The sequence below is a fragment of the Theileria equi genome, chromosome 3 (genome assembly GCF_000342415.1).
Source record: "Theileria equi strain WA chromosome 3, complete sequence".
NCBI classification, from domain to species: Eukaryota; Apicomplexa; class Aconoidasida; order Piroplasmida; family Theileriidae; genus Theileria; species Theileria equi.
In genome coordinates this window covers 1430060-1445698 of record NC_021367.1, presented here as the reverse complement: position 1 = coordinate 1445698, position 15639 = coordinate 1430060, and the positions used below count along the sequence as shown (strand labels likewise).

The 15639-nt window shown below is 36.1% G+C and overlaps 8 protein-coding genes across 8 annotated transcripts, besides 1 other annotated feature; 2 read left to right on the top strand and 6 right to left on the bottom strand.

Moving 5' to 3' along the window:
* Positions 1-50: 50 nt before the first annotated feature.
* Positions 51-85: a sequence feature (AT_rich).
* Positions 86-514: 429 nt separating this feature from the next.
* BEWA_007150 (hypothetical protein) lies at positions 515-2988 on the bottom strand (the record flags this gene model as incomplete). Its single annotated transcript, XM_004830915.1, has 1 exon — positions 515-2988. The coding sequence occupies exon 1, from the start codon at positions 2855-2857 to the stop codon at positions 515-517; it is 2343 nt and encodes a 780-aa protein (XP_004830972.1). The 5' UTR covers positions 2858-2988.
* A 504-nt stretch (positions 2989-3492) lies between these two features.
* On the top strand, positions 3493-3848 carry BEWA_007140 (uncharacterized protein; the record flags this gene model as incomplete). Its single annotated transcript, XM_004830914.1, has 3 exons — positions 3493-3611; positions 3646-3769; positions 3804-3848. The coding sequence occupies 3 exons, from the start codon at positions 3493-3495 to the stop codon at positions 3846-3848; spliced, it is 288 nt and encodes a 95-aa protein (XP_004830971.1).
* Positions 3849-3878: 30 nt separating this feature from the next.
* On the bottom strand, positions 3879-5249 carry BEWA_007130 (hypothetical protein; the record flags this gene model as incomplete). Its single annotated transcript, XM_004830913.1, has 1 exon — positions 3879-5249. One exon carries the CDS (start codon positions 5247-5249, stop codon positions 3879-3881), a length of 1371 nt encoding a protein of 456 aa, XP_004830970.1.
* Positions 5250-6184: 935 nt separating this feature from the next.
* Positions 6185-7367, top strand: BEWA_007120 (hypothetical protein; the record flags this gene model as incomplete). Its single annotated transcript, XM_004830912.1, has 2 exons — positions 6185-6965; positions 6999-7367. Exons 1-2 carry the CDS (start codon positions 6234-6236, stop codon positions 7365-7367), a joined length of 1101 nt encoding a protein of 366 aa, XP_004830969.1. The 5' UTR covers positions 6185-6233.
* Positions 7368-7594: 227 nt separating this feature from the next.
* BEWA_007110 (hypothetical protein) lies at positions 7595-8519 on the bottom strand (the record flags this gene model as incomplete). The annotated part of the gene is made up of 3 exons (XM_004830911.1): positions 7595-7876; positions 7909-8058; positions 8094-8519. 3 exons carry the CDS (start codon positions 8517-8519, stop codon positions 7595-7597), a joined length of 858 nt encoding a protein of 285 aa, XP_004830968.1.
* A 117-nt stretch (positions 8520-8636) lies between these two features.
* Positions 8637-10350, bottom strand: BEWA_007100 (pyruvate kinase, putative; the record flags this gene model as incomplete). The annotated part of the gene is made up of 2 exons (XM_004830910.1): positions 10054-10350; positions 8637-9991 (listed from the first exon to the last, which is right to left on the bottom strand). The coding sequence occupies exons 1-2, from the start codon at positions 10244-10246 to the stop codon at positions 8637-8639; spliced, it is 1548 nt and encodes a 515-aa protein (XP_004830967.1). The 5' UTR covers positions 10247-10350.
* An 82-nt stretch (positions 10351-10432) lies between these two features.
* On the bottom strand, positions 10433-12395 carry BEWA_007090 (kelch domain-containing protein; the record flags this gene model as incomplete). Its single annotated transcript, XM_004830909.1, has 10 exons — positions 10433-10799; positions 10834-10996; positions 11031-11095; positions 11131-11257; positions 11292-11391; positions 11427-11503; positions 11536-11722; positions 11763-11913; positions 11954-12112; positions 12151-12395. 10 exons carry the CDS (start codon positions 12393-12395, stop codon positions 10433-10435), a joined length of 1641 nt encoding a protein of 546 aa, XP_004830966.1.
* Positions 12396-12519: 124 nt separating this feature from the next.
* On the bottom strand, positions 12520-15366 carry BEWA_007080 (ankyrin repeat domain-containing protein; the record flags this gene model as incomplete). Its single annotated transcript, XM_004830908.1, has 1 exon — positions 12520-15366. One exon carries the CDS (start codon positions 15364-15366, stop codon positions 12520-12522), a length of 2847 nt encoding a protein of 948 aa, XP_004830965.1.
* Between the last annotated feature and the right edge of the window lie 273 nt (positions 15367-15639).

Sequence of the window (15639 nt, the reverse complement as noted above, 5' to 3'; positions counted from 1 at the left end):
GCAAAATGTAAAAAATTTACTACAAACTTTCGTATTTATCTAGTATAAAGATAAAATTATTTAAATATATGGTTTATTTTAAAATGTGCAGGGGGAATATTCCAAAAAATGCTCTCGACACTATGTTGTTTAATCACAGTCGGAATTTTTCTCGACAAATGTGATTGTCTAGCGATTAGTCCTAAAAATACCAACGATAAGTCATATCAACAGATACAGAACATCTTGACGAATGCGCTTGGCGCAAACATACATGGCAACCAAAACGACAGCGAGTCCGTATTTCCCTGGAAAAAATCAACAGCTGTACTAGAATACCACAACATATTACACTTTAACGATGAATCGGTAATTTTACATGCGGGAAATTAACAACTCTTAGGAATTTTTGAACAATCATATTTGTCATTGTCACATTGAAAGTAAGTTTATACTTTTAATTTTTCAATCATTCAGAAATACCGGAAAATGGATTAAATCACATTATAAGCGTGTTCAATGGCGCTATTTAATATCATACGGTATCCTGAGGAGTAATTCCACAGGCATTCTTGACCCAACTTGGCAACAACTTGGTCAACACTTTCAATTTATGTTCCTTTCTCATCCATGGAACATAGTCCCAGTAGTTCAAATACTTTGTATCCCACCCAGATGACTTCAAAAGTCGCTGTTTGTATAGAGTCTTGTTATTCATGGGTGGAGGGAATACATCAGTAGATTTTTGCAGGTAGTGGAATGGACCATGAACCTCTATAGAACACTTTTTAGTCCTTATAAACTCCTTTTCATTTTCTGGAATGTTCAAACTTTCCGGAAGTATGGCTAAATCAACAATTAGCCCGTATTCAGTAACATGCTCCATGACACAATTTATAGAAAAGAACTCCTTTAGCAGCGCAGAAATATCCAAATGTAACCCTGAAGAATTTATATTAGAAAACCTATGGAATCTGGCTGGTATTTTTTTAATGTTTTCTAGGGCTTCATCTGAAAATTTGAATGTTCCCTTTTTATATTCGAGGGAATATCCTAGGTAGGCAGAGTGGACATTTGCAAAGAAAATATCTATTTGGCAGGTTTTATTTGGCAATAGATACGCTGAATAGTGGCCAGAGTTGCTATTTAGTCCAAGTCTAATTTGTTCCATAACTTGAGGTTTTGGAGGATTAATGAATATGGGAAGCTCGAACACTTTGCGAAATAGCCGATCATTGTAATATCCTAATATGGAAAAGCACTTCAGCAATGTTGTAAGTTGGAGCAGATTATATTCACTTGCATTTTTAAGAACCCTGGTTATGATATAGTCCATAAGTTCGGCAGGGGGGGGTACATGACATTCCATGATACTGTACACAAAATTAAATATATCAATTCCCATTTTCAAAGAATTTTTTCCTGAACATATAATACCATAAAGTTTATCAAAGAACTTTTCATCAATATATTGTACAAGGGAAAAATGTCGGATAAAGTCTGATGCTTCGGCCAGTGTCAAATTATCACTATTTTGAACTATATGGGCCAGAGCCTTAAATAGATCATTATCCATGTAATCACTTTTGGCACAGACAGATAAAACAGATAAAATATCCTCTTTATTAAACGCCTGAGTATCTTTAGAGTTTTTAAGCATATGTCGAACTTTAGATATATATTCCTTGAGAATAATATCAGACTTATAATCCAATTTCATACAATATCCTATTATGGAGGTAAGCTGTTTGCAGTTATATGCAGAAATGTTCTTTTTTACATAGTTCAGAAGTGAATCTAAAAGTACATAGCTCTTGGATTGAAAGAATGCCAGTGAAGAAAATATCGAAACAATCTGCTTTGGTGTAAATGCAGGTATATGTTTCAAGACGTTGGTATCACTAGACAAATGATTACTAACTCTAATTTTATTTACATAGGAAATGTGTTTTAATAAACTTTTCAGTATTCTAAAGTAAAATATGTGGTCTTTCACAGACTTAAATATTTCTGGAGTTATATTGGATGACTCTGTCATGTCTTTGACGATTTCCAATGTTGCCACTGTTTTTGGAATGTTCATGTAAAAGTAAGCAACCTTATTAGCCCAAATACTCAGGAGCTCCTGAATATCAAATTTGTATTTTTTGTTATCATTTATATTTTTTTTAAACACACCATTGAATTTGTTTTCACCCTTGTCTTCCAGATACTTATAAAAATATCCATCCAAAAAGGTGGTGTCATTTTTTATTTTTTCCTTTTCCTTTTTTATTAGTTGGCTAATTTCCAGGTGTTTCCATGGTTTTCTAGACATTAGTTGTTCAGTTTCTCTTCTGGATGGCGGTTGTGCCACTATTTTTCTGTTGAAAAGATCTGCCATTGTTAGCTTTTCTTTGATAAGGCCAGGTCCTTTTCTACTTGGACGCTGATACGACATGCCAGCATTGTCTTTAAACCTATCATCAAAGTTAGGACTAATAATGGTATTTGATAAAGCGCCATTCTTATCTTTAACTATCTTATTAATAATATCCGCTACAATGACTTTATCATCATCAGGTTCTTTAGTAGCCTCAACCTCGGACTTACCAGATTCTGAAGCAATCCTTTGTGAATAGCGTCCATGGTTTTTTGAGGGATTTCTGAACGATTTAGTATATTTGCGATAGTGAGGTCCCTCAACAGAGTTGCTTATCCATGTTAATGGTGGTAGAATTGAACAATTAGTATGATATTCATGCGTATATCGTCCAATGATTTGAGTATTGATTGATATACGTGACGATTGACCGTTTTCCGCGATAATCAATTGTAAAAAGAGCAACCACAAACTAAATCCCCTATACACTCTGTGATTTGCATTTTTAAAGATCATTAGTTGAAATGATTATCTTTGGCTGGAACCAATGACGAGATGACAAACTAGTTAATAACCGCAGGATTCTTGTTCCATACTTGAGTTTCACTATTAATTTATTACGCTATTTCCATTTTTTAAAAGAATCTAGAGACGTATTACCCACAAGATAATTTTTGTTAACAAGTAGTGTACGGGGGTAAAGCAGTCGACTTCGCTAACCCTTAAAACAGGTAAATAGAAAGGAGATGTATAACTGAAGGTAACCTTTTCGACTGTATAAGATCGATATAAGATGGATCATTTCAGTGAATTTTGTGGCTACTAGCACCGGATTCTGGAGACCAGCCTGTTGTGAATTACAGTGAAAGACGAATCATAGACCACTTTATTATTTTTGGAAACGAGGGTGTGTTTTCAAAGGATAGTTATTCGTTTACCGTGGCTAGCATGGACTAACTCTGATACGGAGTATAGGCAGAACCAGAGTACGCGACAGGAAAAATTTCGGAAGAAATCACTTCTGAATTTATCAATGAATAAAGAATATACTCCGTGATTTTGAACTTTTGTTCCACATCCGCTTGGACTTCTGGGGTCGTTTCGAGCTTTGCGCTGATTTCTCCAGTTACATTTGCTCTATTCAATCCAAGATGGTGTTCGGAAGTCCATTTTCTGAACATTACCCAGCAAGAATTTGGGCATCCTTGCGTAAAAGTAGGAAAGGAAAAGATTGCCTTTCTTCACTCTTTCACTTTGTAAACTCGACAAGGTATGGAACATCTTCTGCTGCAATTAGAATTTAGGATTTACGATCATGTTTTGAAGCATAGCAAACGATATTGGATCTTCACAGTCTTCGGGGGCTTCGCATCATGTTATACAATTAGCAACCTTTGCGATAACGTCTGGAAACGGGCCAACAAGGGGGTACGTATTACAAACTCTTCATAGTTACCTTCAGAAACTATATATTGATCTACCATACCAATCACCTGAGGAAGACTAGCTAACTAAATAAAAACACTTGGAAAAAATTTTAAACGTAAAATTTTTGTACATCAGAACACTTTTGCTCTGTAAAGCTATCTGTACACCATGGATTTTTAGCAGAACTTCCCAAATACCTCATTCCATTCATTTCGCTATTGTACATTTCGGATGTGCCGTGTGGAAACACCCTTGGATCGATATCCACTGATTGCTGAGAAGGTATTGATTGATGATCTCCAACTTGTAATGATTCCATTGAAAATGGTTTCACCATCTTCCTTAGCAGACCTTTGTTAGTCTTACCCTTTGGAGGTCCTTCAGTCCTACGGCAGAATGGGTTTCCTGAGCTAGGTGCAGGTATTCTTCCCACAGATGCATTCAAGAATTCCAAGTAGTATTTCGCTCGCTTGTGCGCTCCCATAAACCCATATCTGGTCCCAGAAAAGTATTTGTAAACTCTTCTGTTTGTTACAGGGTTGTCCCAACGAACTACCCACTTCTTGCTCTTCGCCTTCCATTTGAGACCTGAAACTGCCGTATAAATGGGATCACGCTTGTTTACAGGAGGCAGAGTACCATCAGGTCCAATAAGTTCATCCATATCATCTATGGACGCACCATCAATCGTAGAATTGGGTGTCATGTGAGCAATATGACTTCCATCTGGATTTGTCATCAACCCAAAATTTGGAATCACGGGATAGCAATTTCCTTCCATTCCGTAAAACTTCATTTCTGGGTAACCATATACACCATTAAATCCCATAATTGCCCCGGGGTATTCCTGTAGAGCAGAATAGTCAACAACAGAGTAACCGTTGTTACTCATCAAAGATGGTGTATCCGACAGGCTTGGAATGGTCGAATATGCAGACAACATATTGATACCCTTATAGACTGGATTTTCAAACTTTGGATGTGCAAACCCATTTTTTGGTGTGACAATATCAGAGTTAAATACGACAAAGTCCTTAATATATGGATGATCCATATGTACTTCACCAATAGTTGCATCGTTTTGAAGTGATATAAATCCAGTACTAGTCACATCCTTATTCGAATCATTAACTTCTATGTTTACACTAATATTTTCCACATTAGAAGAATCCCTACCATTCTTTGGTGTAACAACACATTCACCAATAAACCCCGTGCTTTTGACATTAACATCGTCAATAGCTACACCTTGCTCGTCCTCCAGATATATTTGCTCATCATTGAAAGTAGCGCTTTCATTGTCAGTACTACCAGTTCCAGTACTCTTTTCATCTATTTTTTTTTCGTGGGCAGGATCGAAAAAAATAATATTTCCAGGCTCATGAATACAACAGAAACCAGCCTTGTCATAGGAGGCACCACCCAATGTCAGACTTGCGGGGATTCCCTTGTAAAAAGCACCATCAAAATCGCCACTCATCTCTCTAGGACTGGTCTTAGAAATACCCGGAGAAATCCTGTCTATCATGTGATCAAGGGTACAACACGAAAACAATCAAGTACAACAAAAGCCTTAAAGCGATTATAACATTAACGTATGCTATATAGCGATTAACAACTCATGAAATATTAAAAAGTAAAATCCTAAACTTAAAACCATCAATAAACAGCAAGAGCAAATGTATCCTCAGACTGAAATTATAACTTTAGAAATCACACATTCCGTTTCATTGTCCAATTGGAAAATTTTCTTAGTATGATCGCTATTGATTATCAGATGTGTCAGGGACAATCAGATCACACACGAGTCCGCCTCAACTGTGCGTTTCCACTCTGAGGAGTACCAGACTTGCTGCTGCGCCAAAAATCCTAATGCTGCTTAGCCATCATACCATAGATTCCTTGTGCTATAAGATCAAATTTAAAAGCACAAGAAATGATCCATCTAGGAGAGGCCCAAATGGATAATTGTGATACCATTTAGAATTTCCAAGATTGGTACCATTATGATTCTCCAGATATATAAATATAACTTTGGAATCAAAACAGTGACACAATCACAAGAATATTCTAAAGAGAGATATCCGAGGAGATCAAGATAGATCCTATCCTTTTAAAACTACATTTAGAATAGCGAAAATAGATTTGTTTTCGTTACTAAAGGATAAAATTTCCTTGTCTATTCTACAAATTGAAAATATTTCATAATTATACTCAATAATTTCTTTTCGTGTCTAACTTTGAGAAGACGATTATCTTGTCAGTGAAAGGAAGAAAAAGTGTTGACAAGAGAATTTTAATAATGATACAATTCAAAAGAATGTATGCATTATTAAAATTCTAAGTGACCGGCGTGAGAGCACTGAATGGAGCACTACGAAAGCGAGATGGGTGAGCTAGGGACCACCCGCATATATGATGGCAATTTCTGGAAAAGTACAGTCAATCCGAGTTTTTCTTCTTTATGATGAATATAGCCTCGGAACATGTCACACTTTCGCAAGAATCAGTACTTGCGAGCGAAGTCTATCGCCATGTAGACCCTTTTAACTTTTTCAAGACATTTTTCAAGGAAGGGTTGCGTCCAGATGGACGTCAATTGATGGCTTATCGCACAGTAAAAGTTGAGAATCTCATGAATATTGGCGAGGTTGGCATTAATAGAAGTTTCACGAATGACATTCTCATATCCTCAATAATTTTGAATGCCGGTAACACACATATGCACTGCTCTATATCGGCAACTTTAGAACGTAACAACAAACCCAGAACATCCCCTGAGTTGCTTAAGGATCTGGTTACTGTTTCGTTGACTGTATCAAAACATGCCACTACTGAGATTTATGACGTTAATGGACCTTGCATTAACATATCTCATCTTGTTTCCAACCTTTTGGAGAACATTTTAAACTCATCTGATGTTTTACCAAGGGAGCAATTTGCACTAGACTACCTCATGAATTCTATAGATGATCCAATCGCAAAGCAGATTGTAAATTCCAAGTTACGTTGGAAACTAAATGTATCGGTCAGCTGCGAAGAATACGATGGGAATATTATGGATTGGTCTGTTTTATCAGTAGTTTATGCATTATTACATTCCAAGTTACCGATTGTTTTCTTGAGTTATGACTCGCTTTTCAATACATTTCAACCACAATTGATCACTCTTAAATCTGTAACGGACGGAGAAAAGGTATTATATTTGCATAATTATAACAGCTTTTAGGAACATTTTAGACGAAATGCTCTATTTTTGAATAGACAATTACGTTGTAGTGATTATCAGGACGAATTTCTAAAGTATGTTGGAGAGGATCAATATTTAACAAAAAGACTTGAAATTAGCTCGCTTCCGTATACTATCACGTTTTGCAAGTGTATGGAGTACATAATCCTGGATCCTACGCGTGAAGAAGAACAGATTGGCACTAATATTTCCGTTTATGCAAAAAAGATCTCAAATGAATTGTCTATGGACATTGATGATGAAAATATTAAAATGCAGCTACTAAATTTGATGGGTTGCACTGGAATTTCAGATGACGAAGTGAATAAATTGTTTAAAATTTCAAGGAGTATTATTAATAAATTATAACCTTATCGCAAAGTTTAGATTTTTTTGTGGATATACAGTATATGTTTTACACCAAGGATTACAAGTATGCTTTTGTACCTTGCATTTATATATTCACCTTTAAAAATTTCAGTGTAAAACCGACAATTTTGACCAACGGGATGCATAAATTGTAGTGATTTATACGTTGGTAAAATAATTCTACTGAGATACAGGTAACAGTATGTCATGGATTTGTGAGAAACCAATTACATTAGGGGTAGAGAATCAAATACTTTTTTATACTTTAGATAATCCAGGCGATCCTTTAGTTCGTCAACAGTACACCAAGCATATTCGTCAATTTCTCCACATGAAATTTTACTCAACTCTTGGCTAGGTATATGACGTGCTCTATAATAAAAGAGTTTTTTCCCTCTTATTTCACTCTCGTTACTGTGCAGTATCTTTTGATGAGTGAATGGACAATATCCCAAAAAATATGGACGGTATGTTCCGGAAAAGAGTTCTTCACATAAACGTATTAATGTCTATAGACATTTAACTGAGATAATATACAAACCTCTCGAACTGAATCCCCAAAATACAAATTTGTCGTTGGAAGCGACCATGAACCAGACTTGTATTTAATAGCAAAAAAGAGCCAATGCTTTGGATGCCGTTTAATATTGTGCATATCGTCATCATTTGATAAATTTTTATCATAGTCAGACTGATAAGTCCGTGTATAAATATGGTTTAACATACCTGTTTGGGTTTTTCTGTCCGTCTACTTCTCCTGGGAAGAGCCTTGATATCAAATTCACCGAGTAGCATAGACTCTAATTCGCTAGAAGATGTGGAAGAATATGGTTCACTACTTGAAGACCCATCTTCAGATGGTTTAACTATCTTTTCCCTGGTAGGGACGATCTTATGACTGATCTTTTGCTCAATGGTAGACAAAGAGGGTAACTTTAGAGAATTCCCTGTACTTTTTAGCCATTGTTCTTGAAATTCACGAAATAGACGTTCAAATTTTGGTTCTTGATATTCTAAAGGTTGACGTTCTATACAAAGGCTAATTTGTATGTGCCATCGGTCATGCTCCGTCAGATACTTGAGAGAGTTGGTCTTATTTTCCAACACATTTCCACAAATTTGGCCAAGTTTATAAATACTGCGATAAAACATCTACACATACGAGAAAAAATAAACTGAGGGTGTATATACTCCCTACATGGGGAAATCACTTGATTCTTCGCAGCAAACAGCGTGTCTAGCACATATGTAATTATGCATACAAATTATCTACTGAACTTTGACAACCTTGAGTAAATCAGAAGATCCTGATTTGTTTTCCCTTGTTCCATGAACAGCAATGGCTAGATCACCAGCTGCTACTAAATCACGTTCCTTAGCAACCTCAAGTGCATTTTTAATGTTTTTTTCTGTGTTGTCAAATGTTTCAATCAACAATGGAATTACACTACGATTAACCGTCAAAGATTTTGTGACATGTTCATCTACTGAAAGCGACAAAATTAGGCACTTTGGACGATATTTTGATACGAGTCTTGTTGTATTCCCAGTATGTGTGAATACAATTAGTAATTTGGCATCAATATCAATAGACACAAATACAGCAGCCCTAGCAACTGACTCCTCAACTGACAGTGGTGGAGGCAACGACATCGTCCTTTGCAAAAGGAGCTCCCTAGTTGATAGACAATTTTCAGCTTCAAAACATAGCTTTGACATCAATGTTACACATTCCACCGGGAATTTTCCACCAGCAGTCTCACCTGATAACATAACACAGTCGGATCCATCAAGTACTGCATTTATGACATCAGCTGATTCTGCCCTAGTGGGTCTAGGGTTATTAACCATAGACTCCAACATTTGAGTAGCAGTTATAATTGGTTTTCCAGCCATATTTGCCTTCTTTATCATCATCTTCTGTGCCAAGCAGACCTTTTCTATTGGTATTTCCATACCTAAATCACCCCTGGCAATCATGATACCATCTGCTGCTTCTAAAATTTCATCAAAATTCATCAAACCCTCAACATTCTCGATTTTAGGTATGATTTTAATATGACTACCTTTTTCTCCGAGGAGTTCTCTTACATATTTGATCTCTTGAGCATTCTGGGTGAATGACAAGGCAATAAAATGCATTTTGTTTGGAATTCCAAAGTTCAAGATAAAATCCTTGTCCTTCTCAGTTAGAACAGGCAAATCTACCTTAACACCTGGAAGGTTCATATTTTTGTATTCACCAATCTTTGCGGTGTTGAGCATTTTGACCTTGATTTCTGTCTCACCAACTGATACAACCTCACAGGATAAAGTACCATCCGCAATCAAGATTAGGTTTCCAACAGACACTGCCTGGGGAAGTTTACTGTATGAGCAACTTATGCACTCTGGAGTACCCTCAAAGCTATAGTCTGTAGTTATTCTTACAATGGAGCCGGCCTCCAAAGTGATAGGCTGGTGACCCTTAAGATATCCAGTTCTGATTTCTGGACCCTTTGTATCTAGCATTAGACCTAAATTTGCCTCTGGAACATGCTTTAACGCTTCTTTGATTATAGCCAAGGTCTTTCCGTGAGATTCGTGAGTTCCGTGAGAAAAATTGAAACGACAAACATTCATTCCTATAATCAAGTGTGAATTATAAGTGTGGCTTATGAACTTCTCAAAAATCTACGAAACTAACCAGATTTGATCATCTGAACGACTGTTTCGACACTTGAACATGCCGGTCCCATAGTACAAACGATATGAGTATGTTTATCACGTGTGTCAGCAAAACCTATTGGTCTCATGACTTTGTTCATGGAGATCGTTGACAGTTGCAGAACGCTGTCGGAAGATTCCTGACTCTGGATCAATCTCTTATTTGGCGCCATGATGGATATCTTGAATACGAAAATTTTTAAACGGAATTTACATTAAAGTTTTAACATTTACAAACTCGGGTAAAATTCCTAAATCATTGGTGTTGAGTGACTGCAGTAGTCAAATAAGGTTACCCCTACCACACTACTGAAAGTGCCATATGTACGAAATCATGGAATATATTTGTTTTACTCCTTTTAATTGTCACTACATTTATTGTAATAATCTTTACACATGCTAAAGATCTCTGCTTTAAGTCCTTTATCATTTTGAACCTCAACAACTGACATTTCTAGATTTTCATCCATGATGCATTGTTCTGCCCAAAAGTCTTTCGTACGTATGTAATATTCCGATAGTTTTTCTCCTGGTCTTGGGTCCTGTGGCACTGTATCCTTGTCACTGGAACTCTTCATCTCCGAGTCATATTCTTCGTTAGAATCTTGGGAGTAATCATCACAACTTGTCATTTCAACATCTTCAGAGTCTGATCCACTCTCAATGTCGTTTCCTTCCCAGAACTCTTCGGGTATATATCCTTGATCTATGCATTTCCAGGCATCCCTAAATGTTCACTAAGCTGAAAACGTGTTAGTACCTCTTATTCAAATCAAATGACCACATGTCGCTTAGAGTTATCTCGACATTTTTGTGCTCAACAACACCTCCGTAAATCAATAGGGTGTTACTATGAACAGCTACATGAGGATTCATGCGCGGCCTTGGAGTATCAGGGACCAAGGATATCTTGTTGAGATCCTCTATAACTCATAAAATATAGTTAAGTATACATACCACTAAGCGGATCTTCGTCATCCTTCATTTTAGAGTCATTGTTGTTTGTTAAAGGATACCACCTCCTGGAATTTTCGATAATAATCATTCATTTACAAACCTTTGATCGACATTTAACAAGTAGCATTGGTTGTAAAATGTGGATTTCAAGGATAACCCTCCGTCATCAACATCACTAACACCTCCAAAAACGATACAGAAGTTGCGATATATTCCATGACCAAATCCTACAAGGTCGATAAATCCAACACCAAGACAAACCTGTTGAAAAGGGTGGTTTAAACGTGGTATTTGCGCGCTCCCAGATTAGCACTGAGTCATTTCCCGATATACCGGCCTCAATATTTATTAGCCAGGAATCCTGTGATTTCAAGAATTACTATAGAGTAGACAAACATTATGATAATTTCCAGAAACATTGCGATTATTATCTTTAGCCTTACTAAAACCACCAAACATTAATATGTGTGTGCCTATAACTATGTTTATATTTTAAAAAATTTACCATTGGACTGTGGAGCTAATAAGGAGCTAGCTCTAGGCTGAGGAAGAGAATCTGCAAATCTCTTTTGGCTAATTGAGATCCATTTGTATTCTTTAAAATTGAATGCATACAGATCATTAAAGTATGCTACTTCTTTAGAATTATCATGGAATCCACCAAATAATACCCAGTATTCATTCCACAAGACCTTTAAATTCGTATATATTTGGTGATGATAATAAACGTACCATGCGATGACCACTCCTAGCGCTAGGTATATCACCAGTAACAGGAACTTGAGACCATCTCATGGTTTTAAGACACAAACAGTACATGTCATTAAAGTGATGGAATTGGTTTAAGGTATTATATTCTCCTCCAAATATGTATAACCTATTACTAAAGGGTTTTATTGAACATATGATAGGCAGTAACATACTTGAAATAGACAGCTTGATGCGAGCATCTTGGTATAGGTTTAACTGGTGTATGTAAGATGAACCATTCGTTCTTGTTTGCGTTATACATGAAGGTGTCATTATAAAGCGTAACTTCAACTCCGTTATAAAATTCTCCGCCAAACATTATAGAAGTTCCACTGTATATAAATGTATAAGATACATATATGAAAGATACTTTGGAAGGATTGTAAAGGAGGAGTGAGCGCGAGGAGTAGGTTTAATACCTTCGAATGGAATCCATTTCCCGTGCTCCGTTGTTTTACTCTTTTGTTCGATTTCGGCCCTAAAATTTTTCAACGCCAAGTTTATATTATCTTCCTTGTAAAGTTTTAGGATCTTTTTACGCGCCTTTTTTTCCTGGGCTTCATTTTTGGACGCCACCAGCTCTGCTTTGCGTTCTGGCGCACGTTTCTTTCCCATTTTACTACAATATTATATTATAGAATACAATAGCTTTACACTACGGGAAAAAACAGGGAAATTGTGCAAAAATAGACAACGTGGACTTAAATACATCTATATGGTGTATAGGAAAAGTGAATATTCATTTAACTGCGTTTGTTTTTGGCTTGTAAAAGTTTAGAATGCGTCGCAACAGCTTCTTGTCAGATCTCAGCGCAGTGTGCTTTTCTTTAGCTATGTTGCCTGAAGCAAACGGTTTGCCATTAGTATTTGCAGATTCTGACATCTTTTTAGTTAACAAATCAGATACTCGGTATTGACCGAAAAATAATGAATATAGCAGGCTATTCCTGCCAGTATTGTCGCAAATATTATAGTCCAATAGACAGCTTTCATTTATTATTAAGATCGCCAAATCTTCATTTCTTGTGCGTATGCATGACATTAATGGAGTTTCTCCATTTATTTTTTCCCGAACATTGGGATTAGCACCCTTGCTAATCAAGAGCTTAACGGCTTCTTCTCTATTTTCCATACAAGCTAGATGTAATGGATCTCTACCACCATTGTCTTGTTTATTTAAATCAGCTTTATTTGAAATCAATATTTCCATGCAGGCCAAATGACCCTCTTCAGATGAAGCATGAAGAGCTGTGATTCCATAAGAATCATGATTATTTACATCTGCCCCCTTTTCTATCAACATTTGGAGAATATTTTCTTTCCCCAATTTTGCAGCTTGAATAATTGGTTTAGACCATATATCATGCTCACAATTCAAAATATTTGGAAATCTTTCTACTAACAGAGATATTGTTGCGATATCACCCTTAGAAATCGAACATGAGAGCACATCCGCTATAACCCACCTTTTACCCAAGGGTGATCCAGCTCCATAGTCAAGGAATGTTTCAAGCCAAGATGAGTTATATTGGTATGCTATTAGTGTGGGTGTGCTGCGATGATGATATTTCCAATTAGGATCTGCTCCCGCTTCTAGAAGCAATTTGATAATTTCAAAATTGCGTGTTTCACATGCAATATATAGCGGAGACTTATAACCTCTGATATGAGGACATTTTATGTTAAGAGGTATTCCGGACTTTATCAAAAGTTTGACTAAATTAACATTTCCGTTCCTAATGGATATTGATATTGGCGAATAGTCCTGCTTATCATATGGATATGGTGTAGGGCCAAATTTCAACATTTTAATTACAAACCTCTCTAAATTTAATTCACATGACGTATATAGTGGAGATTTATTGAGATAGTCCCAGATACTTACACGAGCTCCACGTTTCACAAGTAGATGAAAGAGTTCCATGCTGTCTTGTTCAATGGCCAAAGAAATTGGTAATGTCCAAACGCCGATATTTCCATACTTTCTATCCTTCACAAGAATAGGACAATTTACCAAAAGTTCACTACCTCTATCCTTCAATAATGTGACGCAAGAGTTCCTGTTAGTATTTTTCTGATTGGCTAAATCAGCAAAACTATATTGTATTTTCTTTGTTAGCTTAGAACATAATTTAACGCTATTCATTTTCAGAGCACTAGCAAATGCGTTTGTATATAGACTAAATCCTAACTTTTCGAGTAACTTTTTACTTCCCCAAGAACCATAAATTTCAAATTCCTCTAGTTTGTCATTTCTTTTATCGTATGAACTATTCACAGAGACAGATCTCTGGGAATTTACAAACTCTTGGGATTCAAGCATGGCTAGATCTGAACCTGGTGACAGAGCGTGTTCAGTTGAAATTCCAGTTCTTATCGCAGTGGCGGAACGGATAATGAAATCTGCAATTACCTGAATAGGTTCTAACCAAATGTTACTAAATGAACAACGGAATTTTGTAAAGTTTGGCCAATTGTATGTGGACAAGTCACGCATAAAAGGCAATCCTGTGATGTTCTGATTCCTGCAACAAACTAAACTCAACCTTTGTAAGTTAGGTAATTTGGTTGTTAACATAACTTCTAAACCCTTGTCAGTAAGGTTATGGCAAAAATCCAAAATAAGCTCTTTTATGTTTTTTCCATATTGTCTAAATTCCAATTGTTGAGTGATATTACCAGCTGTCGTTAATATGTGAACCATGGATATGTCTTTTATTAGTAGACAGGATGTAAAATCAAAGCGTATTTTAGCATTATCTGGCAATTCTAAAACGCGATGCAGGAGCGGCATTACCATGCTGAATATGGTTTTAGAATCGTAACCAACAAATCCTCTAAAGCAAAGCACTCCATGAGAACGTAAACGATATTTATAAGAGTAAAGAGCTCTACAAGTTTGCCTTATCATCAATAAGCTATAAACATCTAAGAATGGTTCAATTTTTCGCATGATCATTAACCAAATACTGTTCATATTGGATTCAGGATCAATCGCTATATTGATAGCCTTTGCATTAAAAAGTCGGTTTGTCTGACTTCTACTTGACAAGGAAATCGAATCATCATACCCTATGTTCTCGTAAAAACTTCTACTTTCTGAATTTGAAATAGAGTCTTTAAGTGTAGCAAGTGAAAAATCAAAACTGGATTCGCTACAACTATTCAAGCTTTTGGAAGTGCTAGGTTCGGAAGTTGTACCTTTTAGAAAACCTGTGAGTTCAGCATCTTTAGATCCAGAAGTATTGCTTAAATTTTTGTGATCTGTGTGAATTTGGGTTTTTGAACCTATTGTACGTAAAGCATGAATGTTGAGCTCGTTTAATGTCTGACTATCCAATTTGTTTGTGGAACCCTTTGGAGATAGTTTAGCAGAATCTGTCATATTTCTTAATTTTTCATGCCAATATAACTTTTCACACATATTTGTATGCGCAATGTTCATGCTAAAAATGTTTCCCAGGCGTTTATCCTGATCGAACGTTTCATTCGTGCTGCTAGCAGAACTCTTTTGTTTGCCCCTTCCCCTTTCAATATTTTTGCCCCTAATAGATATGGACTCATTTTTAAGATTATTATTAGACATTTTCCAAAAGATCCATCCCATCCAGCTATTATTCTGTCAAATGGTTTGTGACATACCCTTCAATGGCAAATTTTTATTCGCTAGAATAAGCGACGTCCATTTTATTAAAATTATTGAAGAAATATAGTATGCATCTTGTATATTTTATTCTATAAAACACTTATAGCATAGATGATCCAGGAAAACCAAATATTCATATAACACACGAAACACCTCCAGATATAAATTACATTTCCTTAAAATATTAAAACAAATTCATTTTATTAGACCAAA